The 17,294-nt window shown below is 39.1% G+C and overlaps 1 protein-coding gene across 17 annotated transcripts in view; it reads left to right on the top strand.

Annotated features, from left to right (window-relative positions):
- The window catches only part of MAST2 (microtubule associated serine/threonine kinase 2), a 196,733-nt gene that overhangs the window by 70,980 nt on the left and 108,459 nt on the right, over window positions 1–17,294 (top strand). For 16 of the 17 annotated variants that reach the window (XM_062581834.1, XM_062581828.1, XM_062581832.1 and 13 more), the window contains one exon: window positions 14,404–14,435. The exons of the other annotated variant lie outside the window; for it this stretch is intronic. In XM_062581834.1, coding sequence (XP_062437818.1) covers window positions 14,404–14,435 — 32 coding nt within the window. The remainder of the gene's footprint in view (window positions 1–14,403; window positions 14,436–17,294) is intronic. 17 annotated transcript variants of the gene reach the window in all.

Genomic DNA, 17,294 nt, shown 5'->3' with positions numbered 1-17,294 from the left:
CTGAGAGCCTCCTGCAGGAAACGGGATCTTCAGGGGTAGGTAGAAGCAGAGGATGGTAGTGGAAGATTCTGTTAGTAGATGTGGATATAGTTGGATTTGTGATGTAGGAAGTGCAGGGAGGGATACTCTTGAAGCTAAATTCAGGCTGACAAGCAGGACACTGAAGTCCAAGGTTTCTGTGATAATCCATGAAATATTGCCAGCTCAATGTATGGGCTCAATAAACAAGTAGAGATCAGGAGTCTCAATGCGTGGATGAGATGATGGTGTAAAAGGAGGAATTAGGTGTATTAGGATCTGATCAACCTTTTGAGACTGAAGAATATTTTTATAGGAGGATTAGGCTGCACCAAAATCAAAGCAGTCATGCTGTAGGCACTAAAAATTAAAAAGAGCGCAGAACACTCGAGACCAAATCTAAAATAGCATGTCATCTTGGGATTAAAACTAGTCTTCTAGGAAACAGTCACTTATAGCACTCGGAACGTTCTCTTCACACCTTACCCTAACGAAGTACCAGCCTAGTCTGTATGTGGGGAACTGAAAGTTCCCATGCTCGTGACCTACCCGAAGTTTGCAGCTTCTCAAATCTTGTGTAATATTTTGTGATTGTTGTCACTGTTCTGATGAGGGGGTTGGTAGTACCATCCTGGTACTGCATTTTGTTTTTACAGTCTGGGATTCCAGCCGCCAGAGAATCGGTGAAGCATCTCTTCTGTAATATTTTTACCCCAAGAGATTTCATTTATGGAGCCACTTCCCTGCTCATCCATCTTAATCTATCATTCCTGAAAAGTTGATGCTAATGACATTGTATCTCATTGCTTATCGCCCTGTAGGTAGGGATCTGAGATGCATTAGACTTGTTTTCTTGATGCCAAAGTGTACTTTCATTTTATTTTTTGAGCTTCAAGCACTAGTTCTGCTTTGATCAGTATTGCACATGCCAGCTAACTGGCAATGTAGGCAATCTCATTTGCCTTTTTTATATGTTACTATTACATTGTTTGTTTATCTTTTGGCTTTTTCTACCCTCTCTTGCTTCCTGCATTTCTCAGACTTGTATATCTTGATAGAAATATCTCAGTTCATCAAGGCAAATGCCTATTTTTTATGAAGAAAAGCATGGGATTAGATTTTCAGACAGTACAATGAAACCTAATCTTTTTCCACTGAAATGAGAGGAAATTTGTGCAGTGGGTTCCCTATATTGTTTTGAAAAGATGAAGCCCCCCCAGTAAATTGCTTTGTCAGTGTTGCATCATGTTTATTCTCTTTCTAGAATTGCTCAGCAAAGGGGTACTGTTTAGATATATTAAAATGAGCACATCTCATGGTATTAAGATTGAAAATAGGGTTTAATACTTTTCCATAGTTATTTTATAAAAAATTATTTCTAGTTTAAGTTTGACATTACATACTCTGTTACCTAGAACCAGTGCACATTTAAATTCTCAATGTACATGTGCATTTAATGTTAAATTCAAGTAGAGAGGCTTATAAATATTCAGTTATAATTATTAGGAAAATTAAAATAATTTAATCATCTGTATTGTCTATTGATTTTTAAAGAAGTAGCACACAATGTCTATTGATTTATAAACAAATTGTACTTTGCAATTTGAGTAGGCATAAAGGCTGATCAGCTTCTTAAAGCTTCAAAAGAGAGATGGAGCATGATTTGAGTTGCTTTACCTCTAGCTGAAATATGTTCTAACACTAGCTTTAGAAAGCAATGCACCTCTAGTAAAGCAGAGGACATACTACATCTAAAAACCTATTTTTTTTTCTGAAGGTGTATTTCTTTTTTTTTCCTTGCCAAACCTCTGTGTGAGCCATCTCAGACTTTCTAAAATAAATGTCAAGCTGATATTTTTTTGGTTGTTTTAAAGGTAAATACTTCTATTAAAGTAAATGATATGTAGAAAATATTATTTTAGTCTAATTCATTAGCACGAAATGTAGCTCCAAGCTGTTTAAGAAGGTAGTGGAGAATTAGTAACAGTGCAAAAGTATCTTGTGTGAAAGTGTAACTTATGACTTGAAGTGTTTGACACATCTTAAATGGTTTTTGCTCACTTAAGTCTAAAATGTCACTTACTATATATGTAAATCTTCAATAACCCCAGAAGCTGCAGAGGATTACTTTGACTTTTTATATGCTACTTAAATCCTCCTATGGCCAATCATGTGTAATTTCTGGGATGGAGAGTGTTTTTGCTTTCCCCTGTTAAATTCTGAATTCAACAAATATGAGGTCTGTATTAAAAATAAAGCCTTAAATCCAGAAAATTCCTGATTGAAGTTATATCTTTCTTCATATGTTAACTGACATCGTCAAATGAGATGAATTTGGTACAATCTTCTTGGGGCTAAAGGCAGGATTTAAATGGAAATCACTCAGTTTTTCCTTTTCTTTGTTATGCTTTTACTTTGTGAGAAATTGAAAAATTAAAAAAAAATATATATATATATATATATATATATATATATATAAAAAAGCTTTGAATCTACTGGAGTCAGAATACGTTGAAACAATGTTACCCTTTTCTAAGCTATATATATTTCTATATACAGAAATTATCAGTTATCAAATCAGTTATCAATGTTTAAATTTATAGGAGGGTTAATAAACTGCAATTCAGATTTTTCACATGGAACGAATGATTTTACAGGATCACTTTAATTCTATAAATAATCCCTGGTTCTGGCTGCTAAAGCTTTACTTTGTGTTGTGAGAAGTCAGTGAGTCATGCAGCTTGCAGGTGTGTCTTGGGGCAGCTCTGGGTAAGTTAAAACATTAATGTCTAAATAGAGATTAATGATTTAAATATATGAATGAAATAAACTCAGAGTTTTCCTGATGAAGAACATGATTTATTTTACCAAAGATAACGTAGTAGAAGATTGCCATTGAAAAGTTAGACCTTGAGTCTTTTAGGTTGTTTAGGCTGGCCACAGGTGGCCACAAAACTATTTTCTTTTCAATCTTTTTTTGTATTTGGATCCCTCTCAAATACAAATGCAGAAACTTCTGCAGAATTCTTATAAGAATTTTTGTGTCTCGTTAGTGGTTATTGTGAAAAGTAAGAATTTTGATATTTGCAAATGGTACTGTAACAAATATTCTTTGTGCAAAATGTCCTCTTAAGTATTAATAAATATATTTATAGAGCACATTAACATTGTAACTTCCACTCTGAGACAGGCTATTGAAATAGAGATGATTGTTAGGCAAATGAAGAAGAAAACTGCAGTAAAACTAAGCTGTGAGATAGCTACACAGAGGCATCTCTCTGGGTTTTAGCTCTTTACACCACATCTATATTTCTTTTTTTAGACATACTAAAAATTTGTCTGTAATATTTTTTCACTTTATGTGGTACTCCTCCCTGCCATGCCAGCGCACATAACTTTTTATAGGTTGCATCAAATGTGTAACAGAGAAGCATGGGCACAGAATCTGATATTCTAGTTGTTCTGCAGCACATCAATGATGTGGAGTCAAAAGCAATGCATTAAAGACTGTTAAAATAAAGCAGTCATGTGCTGACTACCCAGAAGCCTCTATATGCTGTATGCTTTATATATTGCATTGAACCTGAAGGTGTGAACAAGGACATGTGTTAGAGCGTATCCGTTTCGGCAAAGGCCCTTCCCAAATCCCATCTGGAGGAGAGGGTTGCTCAGAGACAGTTTCTGACGTATAGGCAAGTCATGCAAAGGTTTTGGAAACTTGTTCCCATAGGTGCAACCTGACATATGTCTTGAAATCTGCCTCTGAAGCCAATACCTGGGTTAATGAAACTTGCGTTTTCGTCCAAAAACCTTAGCGAATGAAGACAGCGATGCGCTTGGTAGGATGGAAGAGTAATGACAGTACAGGTAGTCCTAGTTACCAGAGAATCTTTTTGTGCTGGTGAAGTCAGTGTTTGCTCTAATTTGAAGTATTGTAAAAGACAGAAGATGGAAGACTTGGAGACTGATTAATATCTTTTGTCTTTGCATATTTTCAACAGAGTTGGTATTTACAGTTTAAATGCAACAGAGATAAAAATCCCAGCCAGAACATGTCTTTGTAATAGAATCAGCAGTTTCTATCAGTCCATTACAGAGCACACTAATCACCCATCAGAACTAAAAGTCATTAAGCACAGTCTGCAGTTTCTCAAATCTGTGCTTCGGGAGCGAGTGTCTGTGTTTTACCAGTATTTTAATTGGGAATGAATTTTCCTTTACTCTGAAGCAGATCTCTTGGCACCATGTGAGTCTGAGTTATCCAGCAGTATCTAGTGTAGGGTTGTTCAGAAATAAATCTGTGAAAGCTGTTTAGATGTATCACATGCTTTCTCATCTGAGAAATCTTAGAGGTCCAAACCCCTTATTTCGCCTGACATTTGCAAAATGTGTGATTTGCCTAAAGGACAGGCCTGGATCTGGTTATTAGGAACGTGCCCGTGGATGAGGTCAGGCAGAGCCGATGAGCCCCAGCTCAGCTCAGCTGGCTTGCGTTTTGTAAGCAATAGGCGCTGCTTTTCCAGGGTCTGTTCTGCCTTCTCAAAGCCTGCAGATTTGGTTGTGTGCAGCAGTGTAAACCCTTCACTGCCCTCAGTGTCATCTTGTACCATCCTGGGTTTGGCCTAGCACTGCTTTGCAGTTTTGCATTTTGTATATCGCCTTCCGAGTCTTGTCATGTGTGAACGCGGCAAGGAGTGTCGTTCCCTTCAAGTAGTCTGAGATCTTCGTTTTAGCATCAGAGTATGGTTAGTGGTTGTTATTCTTCCTCTGCCTCATCAAAATCAAGAGGCACTTTTAAGTGCCAAAATAATCTATTGTCTTTATGATTAATTTAAATATTCCTAGAGGACCAAAACACTTGTTTGCAACTACGTGTGTGAAGATGGTGGAAGAGTATGTTGTAATTTTATGTTTATTTTTCATCAAAGATCTTGTTTTCCAGGACTAATTATTAAAAAGTAGTTCCGGAAGTACTTTGTGTTTTAACTCTGAAGCAAGTCATGCTGCGGATAATAGAATCACAATTCATGGAAATGAGGCTTTTTTGCTCCTTTTCCCTCCTTGCAACCTTTTCATATTTCCAAGGGATTAATCTGTTCCTATATACATAATACAGATGTAAAACTTGCGTGGCTGTTTTTCTCTGCTGTAAATATTATCTAGGAATGAAACAACAGAGCCCTTTTTTCATCACGTCTGGAAGGATTTATTACAGTTTGGCTGTAATTTGGGGCCCAGCAGATATAAGCAGTGTCAGACTGTCCACTTCTGAGTAAAATTTTTGAGTAAATTGTTGAGTAAATTCTGTTGGCTGTTCACAAAGATGTAAATACTAGCCGGTACCTGTTTATTCAGGATTTTTGTAGGGTGCCCGGCGTATGCCGTTTTTCATAAAATGAGCGCTCATCTTTACCCTACGCCTTTGCAAAAACGAGCAAGGCGCTTTTGGCCTGGCCCTCCTTCCCTGCTGATACGAAAGGGGTAAAGCGAAAGAGCCTCAGGTCAACTAACTAAGCAATGAAAAATTGCACGTGCTTGTTCTGTAAATAACGTCTATACGGAGCAGATGTGATTAACTCCTGAACGTAATGGATGCCTTGTGAGGTTATGGATGCGATCAGTCATACACTAGATGAAGGCAAGGGAGCTTTATATGCTCAGAAATCCTTTTAAGACTAATTACTAAATATCTTTAAAATTGATTGCTTATGCTTTCAATTGCTGAAAGTGTTTGGCATGATGCATTTGGAATGGACTTGCTGCAGCCTCAGAGGAGGAGAGGGAGACTCTGCCATTGGGGCTTTCTGAGGAACTGGGAAGTGTTTCTTCTCTAGGAATTTCCACTGGAATTTTAAGAAACTTGCTCTTATTTCAGGGTTGTTAAGCTTGTCTAACCTTTCTGAGAGATTGATTTGATGGATTTTCTTTTTTTGTGTAAAGCAGTTGAAAATGTGCAGTAGTAAAGATAATTTTATCTTTGAGTGTTGAAAGTCTAAGCTTAACATTAACAGAGCAAATTTTGAGATGTGTAGTGCCTATTCAGGGGGGGAAAAAAAAGCCAAAACACTCCAAACCTTCATTTCGTCTTAACTACTTTTCAGATACTTTTTGACTGGGGACTTAGTGAGAAACGATCCTGACAGAAAAACAGAACCATTTTGACTATATTATAATAATGTTAATTGACAATAATTTTAGTATTGAGCTGAGGCTGTATATTTTTTGGCCCAGCTACAGCGTCAGAGTGAAATAGGTTGAGAGACGGTACAGTTTTCTTTGTAATTTGTGATCATTTTTTGTAGTACGTATTACATCGCACAGAATGGATACGAGCTGACGAGCAGCTCCAGGAGTGAGATGCTCGTTGTTTTATTTTAACATTTATGTAGGGGAGACCAGAATGATGCTGAAACCCACCAAAACTATGTTGTTGGGCTTGATTGCGCAAAATTTTAACTTGAATAATGTATGTCTCAAGATTTTTATAAATAAAATGGCTGGTCAGGTAGCCTGGATGTCAGCTCTCAATTCCGTTGGAAGGAACCTTTTAAGGAGAAGATGTACGTATAGTAGAAATGGCAACTGACTTAATCAGGGATTAATATTAGTCCCGAGCCACAACTAGGGAGAGAATTAAGTTTTGTTTATTTGTAATGCTCTTGGCATTTTTAGCAGCTGTGACTGTTTCCTTGTGATCGTTGCATGCCCAGTCTTGAGGGAATTTCTGGTGCAAGTCAAGGCAGAGTAATTTAAGAGCAGTTTCTAACAATAGCATTACAGCTGCAGTCCTGTATGGCTCAGAGAGAGCGCTCCTGTTTTTTCTGTGTTTTCCAAATTTATGTGGAACATAAACTCTGACTAAAATTTCTCAAACTGGTGCAGTCTGGCAAAATGAAAGAGGATTTTGAACAGTTGCTGCCACTCTTTTGGATGGCTCTTCAGTGCTGGGCATGCTGCTTCGCACGCGGGGTGGATCAGTAATCTGCTTCATGGCCTTGTAGAACTGGAATTAGCTAATGAGAAAAATTAATGAGATGTCTGAGCTGTGCAATTTATTCTTCTCAGTATTCTCCCCTCCCCCAAGGCTAATTTGTGCAAATATGTAATATCTACACTGAAGAATTGGAGCATTTAATAAATATGTTATTTCTGATATTTTAAAGCATGACTTGTCTTATTTTGAGAACTACCATACATCTAAATTTTTACATAGTTGATCCATGCAGTTTAGTTGGGTGTTGCTGTTTATTTTGGGGAATAAATTATTGTAATGGTCCTTTGAAGTCATTGCTATAGGATCTATAGATTGGCTATTTTCAGAGCAAATTTGCCTTTTTTTATTTCTTGCTCTATTTGTTCCCTGTTTCTGCATCACATCTAGGACTTTTTGGATTACTAAGTACAAGCAGTAATCTTTAAACTTACTTCTTCCTGCACATGAATTTACATCTTCAAAACATTATCTTTTATGGGATATGTTTTATTCAAAAATAAGTTTGGCAAGTGCATTTGAAGAGAGCTGCTGCTATTTTTTTAGCCTTGAGGAAACCAATCAAGTTGAAAGCGAATTAGTTTACTGACGCCCGAAGGACTGAACAGCTACTGTACCTGCTATTCTTAATTTGACCAGGCTTCTTGGAGGTTGTCTTTAATTTTGAGAAACCATTCATTGTGTAACCTCAGCTAAAAGGCTTGAGATCAAATATATGAAACCAGCTATTTGCTTCGCTATGAAAAGAGTCTGCTGCTTTATTGATAGCATGAAATTAGAGTGACCCTTTGCCCTTAGTGCCGAATAACAGAGATAGGAATGAAAGCTGCGGAGGAAATGTGACTTTGAGAGCTGCGAGTCGTTCATCGCTGTGGTTGCGGGAGCGATGTGGCCGCCCTCTCCCTTGGCTGCAAACCGCCTGCTCCTCGCGCGGGCGGCAGCTGGCTTGTGCCTGGCGTTGGGCGGCTCTCCGTTCGCCCAGTTGGGGTTGGAGCCTGCGTGCATCGTTTTTACTGTCGTCTGCCTATCCGGGCCCCGACGTGTGGTTGCCGTTGCTTTTGTGACCGTGGGTGGGTTCAGCGTGGCCCGTGGTGCATGGCGCAGTGCGATGATGGCGGAGTGCAGGACGTTGTGTTTCGAGTTTCAGAAACATGATGTAATGCGTAAAGCCTGGAGCAGGCGCTTCGACTTGCATAAATGGATGTGGGGGAAGGGACACAGTGAAAAAGATCTGAGAAAAGTGGGGATTCTTATTATTTGGAGATGTATTCTGGAATCATTTGAGGTTAAGTAATTTACCATCTTAATTTTATGGAAAGCCCTGAGGTTAAGTGGTATGAAAGGTTAGCAGGCAACATTTGGAGTCATATATCCTTGACAGGTTAATACACAGATGTGACCTGGATCCGTAGCTTTACCTACAGAGGGGCTTGATGCAAGAGGGGGAAATGGTTTCCTGTGTTTGGGAATTCTCCTTTGGTTTGAAGTTTAGCTTTGCTTTCTTCTGTAGTAACTATGTATTTTGTAAGAAACGCCCAAAGCTTTATTTTTGCTGACTGAGAAGAGGTTTCTAAGTTAGGAGAGAGGCAGAAGATGCTGAAAGCTTTAAAAGCATCAGTGGCTGATACTTTGACCCCTGGGTTTGAAGAATGATGTGAACCGATTACTTAGAGAAACAAGGTTGCCTGCCAGCCAAACATCAGATTTTTTTTTCCTGTTAGTTTTATGTGTTCATGCACTTCACAAGTGACATTTTTACTGACGTGTAAGTTTGATTGAAGTGGAGAAGTAATTCAAATAATACATCTAGTTTGGTTTGATATTCATAGGATATTTAGAATAATACTAACCAGATATACCATTAACTATTCCAGTGCACTGCACAGTGTCCCCAAGGGTCTGGCTCCCTGTGGTCGGGAAGGTGGGATTTCTTCGGGAAAGGCTGCTCCATAGATTTCTTCGGGAAAGGCTGCTCCCTAACATTTGGCCAGTATTGGAAATATGGGAAGATGCTTATCACTGGGCCTACGTTGTCTGAGGCAATTTGTGTTCAGTGCGATTGCAGGTATTGTACAGTGCCGAGAAGCCTCTGAGAATTAACCTCTCCATAGCCTCAATATTTTGAAAGATACTGGAAAGTGTTTTGGGTGTTCATTTTCTGTGCATTTCTGGAGCTAAGCAGATGATCTAACAATCTGATTCTGATTTTAGTTTCTAAAAAAGCAGTAAATTAGAGAAAATAATATCTGCAGTATATTCTATAGATTAATCTGATATTCAACACAGATATGGTGTTTGTGTTGCTGTTTAAAATTCTTTGCCAATGAGTTTGGCAAATAAGTTCAGATGTAATCATTTCTTGAGAGAGAAATTGAGTGGTGTTTTTAATACCACTTACAATGATACAGTGAAAAGAAGGAAATTATTTTTCTTGACAGATTCTGATAGGAGAAAGAGGAGCTTAGTGTGGAGTTTTTTTTTCTAATCACCATGAAAAATTCTTTCCTGTTAATCTGATGGATGGATTACAGTTTATGTCCTTGCACGGCCAGGTTGTATTTTCCATTAGAATTGGAGATTGTAACCCTCATTATATCATTTCTGTAATGCAAATGGTTATATATAGTAAGAGATTTAATTAATCCCCTGCTGGTTGGTAGTATACCCTAAAGCAAACAAAGCCAGCAAAGGAAAAAAAATTTAAAACATGAGTGTGTAGTACTAGGTCAATGAGGGTCGGTGGAATTTCATCATCTGTGAAATACTAACTTATTAACTGAAATGTATTTACTGTTACGGCTGTGAAAATATTTTTCTATTGTCCCAACTGGCATGGTAGCGAGTTACCCTGCGAGAAAGCCAAGGTCAAAGGCGGTCTCAGGAATCACGCTGTCCGCTCTGGCAGAAGCGCTGAGCATCCTGACGGTAGTGCTGGTTCACACTGTAATTTGAAAGGACTGCATCTAGGCTGCCATCAGCGCACACACTAGCATCCAACTTTGCCTGTGGGTCTGTGCCATATGCGCAGCTTACATATTCAAGGACAAATTACAGGATTGAGAGAAAGTGACAATTTTGAGTGATGGGCTCCTGTTTTCTTCGCACTTCCTGTTCGGAAGATACGGGTCGTCTTGTAGGTCAACGAAGAAACAGATTTCCAGACTTTATTTCCGTTTCGTGTAGTGTGCGTGTGTGTATGCAAGAAGCCAGCGCTCTTTCTGCTCCCTGAAACAACTCTGTTTTAAAACACAGTTTCTGTATACAAAAGACCGCAAAGGAATACATTTTCAGTGTATATGCCCTAAACAGTGTATTATGTAAGCAGACAAATCATGCTTAAAATGGCCAATATATTTTCTGTTTTAGCGTCCTTGCTGCCTCTGCTGTAGCAAACATAACCTTATGCAAGAAAATGATAGGGCCAGTGAGGGAGCGGTCCCACTGCGGAGCCTAAACCGTAGTGTGGCGCTGTCCGCCTGGGTTTATATCGTAATTTGAGATGATAAGTGGGAACACACATAAGGGGCTCTTTTGAAGGAGGGTATGAGAACTGGCCTTTTATAATTTCCGTGAAGCTAAACTTCTTTCCTAAGGTTCACTTTTTTAACTAGTTGTCTGAAAATCTGCTGCTGCTTTTGTCATGTAGAGATCAAGTTGCATGTTTAATAATTGTGCCTTGAAATGTGGAACTGATGCAAAAAAATTAGCTTAAAAATTAACAGTCTGTTGCTGTCATTTAACTACTGCGAGATTTAATACACTTATTGTTTAGTGCTGGAGGATCTGTGACAGTAACTATTTGTTCCCACTTCCGAAACTTCTGTGTGAATAATGTGTGACCATCTTCTTTCTTAAATTTTGCGTCCTTATGCTATTTATCTCTTTTGTAAATTAAATGCAAAAGGTTAATTTTCCCCTTTAAAGGGTTATATTGTTGACCTAGAGAGCAGGTGGCAGAGATGTTGGCTAAAGTAATAACAGTAATATCTGTGGGTACTGTCAGGAAAAGTGCTCAGAGGCAGGCATTGCTGTCTGAAGAGGCCGTTTGAGATCTTGTACGTTCATGTGGTGTTCTCACCAGAAGGGCAATCTTAAATGAAAAATGTGCTTCAGATAAGCTAGCATATTTACTTAAAGGATTATTGCTGCATTTTGTAAACAGTATTTCAGACTAGTTAGTCATAGCTCAGCAGTGTTTCATTAGTTATCTTAACTCTTCAAATGGGATTTTTTTAATGGACACATGGACATGGAATGCCAAACTCCTCCGAGTGGGTGGAAGCAAGTCAAGTCACAGCCCTTCGTTCACCATTTGGTATCCGAAACATCCCCAATTGCGTGTCCTGAAACAGGTCATCGGCTCTGACTGCCGTCTGCTCTCTCCTTGTTTCCTTTTCCAGGCATTTTCTTTCTTTTCCCTGGGAAGCAGCTCTTTAGACAGTAACTCACTGGTGAGTCAGGGAATGCAAAGCCCGTAAGCGTGCTGCTCACAGTCCTTTAATTTCCAGCTCTGATGCTTTTGCATTGGCCCCCTCCAGTCCTGGCTTGGTCGGGAGGGTTTTAAGAAGTGCCACTGTCAGCTGCGCCTCGGCAGAGCAGGTGGGAGCAGGGAGCTCGGGATTCCTGCAGGAGCAGGGAGAGGCGCTGCGGGGGCTCACAGGGTTTCGCGAAGGGGATTTTAAGGCTAATAGGAAATGAGGCGTAGTGAAACAACAGGTATAAAAATTGATTGCTTTGACTGTGGTCTTTGTCAAGACCTCAGAGCTATTAAATTTGAATTGCTGCGTATTGATTCCCCAGCTGCACTGCGTTCGTCAGGCTGTAGGTACAGGCTGAAAGCAATCGCTACATGGAGAGAGTAATATTTATTTCAATTGCATTGACATGCCATCTATAAACACTTCCTTCCTTCCTGAAAGTCAGTTGATCTCAGATTTTGCAAGATGGTTTCATGAACTAAGCCAAGTAATTCTTTTTTTTCCCTTTTTTAACCTTTTAAGCATTTAGTCTTGAAATAGTTTTATTATAGGAAGTATTAAAACTGTTATTACAGGAGTAAGACAAGCGTATAGTACAGGAGAGAATGCAGTTTGCCAACTCTTGTTATTGCATCATGATTCCTGTAGTATTATGTCTGTATCTCAGAGCCACGATTACTGGAGTGGTGCTGTTGCAGCAAACTGTTATCTTTTTAAGTGACTTCTCAGCCCTAATGACTGGAGTAGAGCTTGTAAACATGAACCCTACAGGCTCAAACACTTGAAGGTGGATAAAGACATTTAAAGGTCACAGTTTTCCTTTTTCAGCCAACACCATTAAATTTCAGTGCTTAACACATTGATTTCGAAAATTTTGGGGTTTGACAGTTTTAGAATAAATGGAAGTATCTCAGATGAATAGAAAAAAATTACCCTTAGAGATAAAATATAAAATAAAATAGACTTGTTGCATCAGGTCTTCTTTAAAGTGGATAAATTAAATATGTCTACTTGCACAATGTAAGCAATATACTATATATATATATATATAAAATGTAATATACACAAACACATGTATATAATAGTATGTAGTAAATAATTAGATATTATCTATTTGTCTGTTTTCAATGGCAAAAAGCTTTCATTGCTGGATAGACTTCATAGTTGGAAATTTTAAATCTTTCTATCAGATGAGAGTGGAAGAAATACCTTTTTAGAATATAAAACACACAACCTGTTATAGATGCTAATGATTTATTATCTTACATGCTTGAAATGTTTTGATTAGATCTTGACAAGTTTGTCTGATGATGGGAATTTATTTCTTTCTGCTGTAAGCTGGCAGGCTTGTGATAATTCACACATAAAATTTGCTCAGTACTGTTAAAGTGTAGTGGAATTTCAAGTTGTAGAAAACTCATACTTGAAAATAAGGACTTTTTTTTTCTAATTCTAGTAGCTAGAACTTTTTGGTACCTTTTAGAACTTTGTTGAATAATATCCAATAATTATTTAACACTCTAACCATTGACAGTTTAAAAATAACATTGCTAATCATCTAAACTAACACAAATTCCGTACCTCAATACAGAAAAGAGGTACCAGATTTTTTGGATGTTTTTACATTGACTTTTCTTCAACGTTCTATGAAAATTTCTATGAAAATTTACTTTTTTTTTTTTTTTTTTTCTTTTTGGAGAAGAAAAATACAACAGAGGGACCAGTTTCCTGGGAATGAGAAATTGAGCTTGGCTCCTCACATGCTTTCGTTTCTGAGTGCAAAGCTGAAAACCAGCAGCCTGGAAGCAGCACGGGAACCTTTTTCAGACCCTGTGAACTTGTGCTCTTCTCCGCGCACCGCTTGCGTTGTGCAAGCAGGGCGTGCGTCGGCCCGCCATCCTTGCGAGTCTAAGAAGGAAATTAATTTTTACTTTGCAAATTTGAGAGAAAATACATTAAAAAGGCAGCATTTGCATTTGATATCAGTAATAGTTCCCCCCCCCCCTTTCCTGCAGTATGAGCTTTAGCTGGTGGAGCCTGTGCCCGGCCGCGGGGCGTCTCCGGGCTGGCGCGGAGCGGGGCCCTGCTCCCACCTAGCGGCTCCCGGCTGAAGCGCAGGGCGCAGCCTCCCCCGCGGCCGGGAACTACCGAGGTGGCAGTGGGAGAAGGGAACAACGAAAGAAGGAGAAAAAAGAGAGAGAGGGGAAAAAAAAAAAAAAAAAAATCCCCGCCTGATTATTCTTATCGCTGTGCCCATCTCTGTCCGTGCCTTGTGGATACTCATAGTTTATTTACTTGAAATTAAAAAGGCAGTGTCTTAAAATTCCCAGTCTTCCTTTATTTTTGCCGCTTAGGCGCAAAATGCTGATTCTAAGTGTGGACTGTGCTTCTGTGGCCTTACCTTTTCTGTGATACTGTACAATGAAAGCGATGTGTGTGTTTTGGGGGGTGGAGGGGAAGGCTGCTGCATGAATTTTTTTCTTCTTGGTGTGAATGTGAGAACCTGCAGGCAGCAGATGCTAAGCATCTTGCACGCCTGCAAGAACTGGAAGTGGCTCGTATATGATGCTCATGAGGTATGTAGGACAGAATTAATTACTGACTTACCTGCCTATGCTTAGGCTTGAATCTCAAAGTTGTACATGCTCCACTGAGTGCTTACGGTTTTGTGACTGCAAAGGCGATGATCATTCTGATAAAATGAATCACTTTTCCACCCTAGGCTGCTGCGCTATGAATGGGGGCAGATTCACCTCTCAAATGCTGCAGTACTGTACACAATTGTAAACTGAGCATGCGTTCAGAAATTGCCAGTTTATCGTTAGTTTGGCCTTGGTCATTTACTGACAAATAGCTGAGTAATGCTCAAGAATATGTAAAATTAACTCTAGATTTTCATTCTTTTTTTCTTTCCAGAAGGAGCTCAGTCTCCCCAGAAGAGGAAGCTTGTAAGTATAATTATTCTTCATTCATTAATTGGTTCATTTTGGGGCATACGTAGCTGTTGAGTTGTGGGAATCACGTAAATGGGCAGATACTCTGTTTTCTCTGTTAGCATTTTAAAGCATCTGTCACACACACACACACACACACACACACACACTGGGAAACTACCAGCTTGCATTGCTCTGAGATTAAAGCCTTTATTCATTTCCGGAAGGGTAGCAGGAAAAGCAGTAGTAGTGTAAGCTTACTTCTGATTAGCAGCTTGAGCTGATCCTGATCTAGAATGAGCCTCTTACAAAGGAGTCATAATCCTCAGTCCTGCTTGGGCTGACACTGCTGGACCGACTCCGCATAAGTCATTGATTTTTTTGTTTATTTTTTTGTGTGTATGTGTGTGGTACGAATGCCTTTGATCACTGCTCTTCAAGCAGTCTGTGTTCACAGGTATCTGAGTACACAATTGGTGGCCTGTGCAGGTGTTTGTGGAGCAAATAGTGTAATAGCGAGGTTTCCACAAAGTAGCAAATGTTGAAAAAATAAGCTTTTCAAAATGTAATTTAAACAAATAGCATTTATTTAATGTTGTGCTTTATGTATCATGATGTTTGCAGTATTTAATGGAACAATTGCGCTTTGATGATATTATGAGAGAACTTAGCTTCTGCCAGGCTTACAGATTTCTGATGGAATAAAATTACATTATTGATTGCATTGTTTAAAAAAAGAAAGCATTCATACTGACTGTAGGCTGCTATTGCATTTTCATTTAAAATTATTTCGAAAAGTTTATATATTACAAATATGAAGCTCACAAAAACACATAAAATTCTTCCTCAGAGTTTCTGGTTTTAATGAGAAATAATTTTCAGTCTTCTAATGTAAGCTCTCTTCTTTGTATAAGTGGTGGAAAATGCTGTGTAGTGCCAGTGATTCAGCGCTGAACAATACAGTGGATTAAAAGGCTTTTTTTTTTTTTTTTTTTTTTTTTTTAATGAGGCATGACCAAACCTTTTTTAGTTCAGTTCATATGACAATGTTAAGCCAGTCACTGAGTTATTTAAAGCAGAACATGGAACTCTCACTGATTTATTTAGCAGTGTGCCTTCAGTGCTAGCTTTACTATATTTGATAGATTTTTCAGAACAGTGCTGTTTGTGATCTGAAGACTGTGAAGGTTATTTAAATGCAATCCAGTTATAAGTGAATGGTGGAGTACTGAGTTACCAGTAGTTTTTTCTTTAATGTAACTTCAATGAATTTGTACAAAACTTTTGGAATGGACGTTGAGGATGCCAAAGGTTTTCACTTCCCTTGGTCAAGCGTGGAGGTGGGTATGATGCAAAACTACACATGAAGTTACATTTGAAATATTTGAGATACAAATGAAGTACTTAAATCACATAGTGTTTTATTTAGTAGTATAGTAATTAAATAAACTGAGAATTACTGAATGTTTGAGCTGTATTATTACTTTAACATACTCAGTTTTCATGACTTCACTTGTATCTTCTTCCATGAGTGAGTGCCTGTTAAGCCATGACAAAAATCAGCTATCTGTGTCCAGGCCCCAAACTATAAGCCTATGTCCAGGCCACAAATTTTATGCACAAGGTTGCAGCTACCAGCAAGACTGAAAATCTATGAAGAATGGGAAGGTGTTCAGTAAGCTTCAGGCATTATCTCACTGATTATTTAATTGTGTTTTCTGGAGTTACAGATTCTGTTGTCACTTCTACCGAATGATTTTTGTTTGAAAAGTGTAAATATTTAACAAGTCAGTACTGTATTGAGGCTCATGTGTCTTTCTGTTGTAATTAGCATATAGATTCACTGAAAAGCGTCTTATGGAGCTGATGCACATCCCTTACGTATAACCATATCAGAGTGTTTAGCTGATTAAAAAAAAAAAATCTACCGTTCCTCTTTGAAAGAGGAATTAGAGAAATTCCTATCAAGGAAGGAAGGAATTATACATATAAATCGGTTAAACTGTTCTTGTCAAAAAGGATGGCCTAACAGTGTGCGCTTAAATGTAGACTGTAGGCTGCTCTCAGTCCTCCTGGAGGCCTTCCCTGAGCTTGAATCAAGTTAATGGAAGATTTTATATGGTTAAAAAGAAAAATCTGAAAATAAAATTTATTCTGAAATGATAATGTGGTGCTGTAGGTAATGGATAGGGATAGTTAGGGGTGCAGCTAGGTCCGGGTTCACTGACTTTGTTCGCTGGCAGAACCAGGAATTGGCAGATGGATGAAGCACCTGGCTTGGAGCCAGAGATTCTCGAGAGGTGCCTCCATTTTCTGTGCAAACCCCAGCCTGCGCCTTGCATTCACTAGCAATTCCAGTATAGAGAAATACTGAGCCACCCTGCGTTTACCTGCATGCTAGCCTGGAGCCTGGGGCACATTAAATGCTATGAAAAGATCATCGCGGGGGGGAATGGTCTATGTTCTCCAGTAAGCCAGAGGCTGAAGGAAGCCTTGACACAGCTGGCGGTGGTTTTGGCTGCCTGTTGAGTTAGGATGATGTTAAAGTGTGGATTAGCTGGCGCATTTGTCATTGCTGAAGGGAGAAGGGAGAGGCCTTTCTGACAGTGCTTCTAAATTTTCTTTTATCTTACTCTCATCACTTTGTATTTGCCCGGGTCGGCATGAGTAGTCCCTATTTTTGTGCAGGAACTGTTTGTAGGCCTGGGAAACAGCTGACGTTGCCCCTGCTCGCGGTGCGCGGAAGAAGCGGAGTCAGCCGCCTCAGGGTTTTGCCCCCTGAAGAAGGTCTTGTGTACAAGCTGAGGAGGGTGCGTGGCGGGACGGGTGAGGAGCAGCTCCTCCTCCATGGCAGCAGCCGAGACCACGCGCGCA

The sequence above is a fragment of the Rhea pennata genome, chromosome 8 (genome assembly GCF_028389875.1).
Source record: "Rhea pennata isolate bPtePen1 chromosome 8, bPtePen1.pri, whole genome shotgun sequence".
NCBI lineage: Eukaryota > Metazoa > Chordata > Aves > Rheiformes > Rheidae > Rhea > Rhea pennata.
Note: the sequence above shows the minus strand (reverse complement) of the source record. Positions and strands in the feature narration are given on the sequence as shown.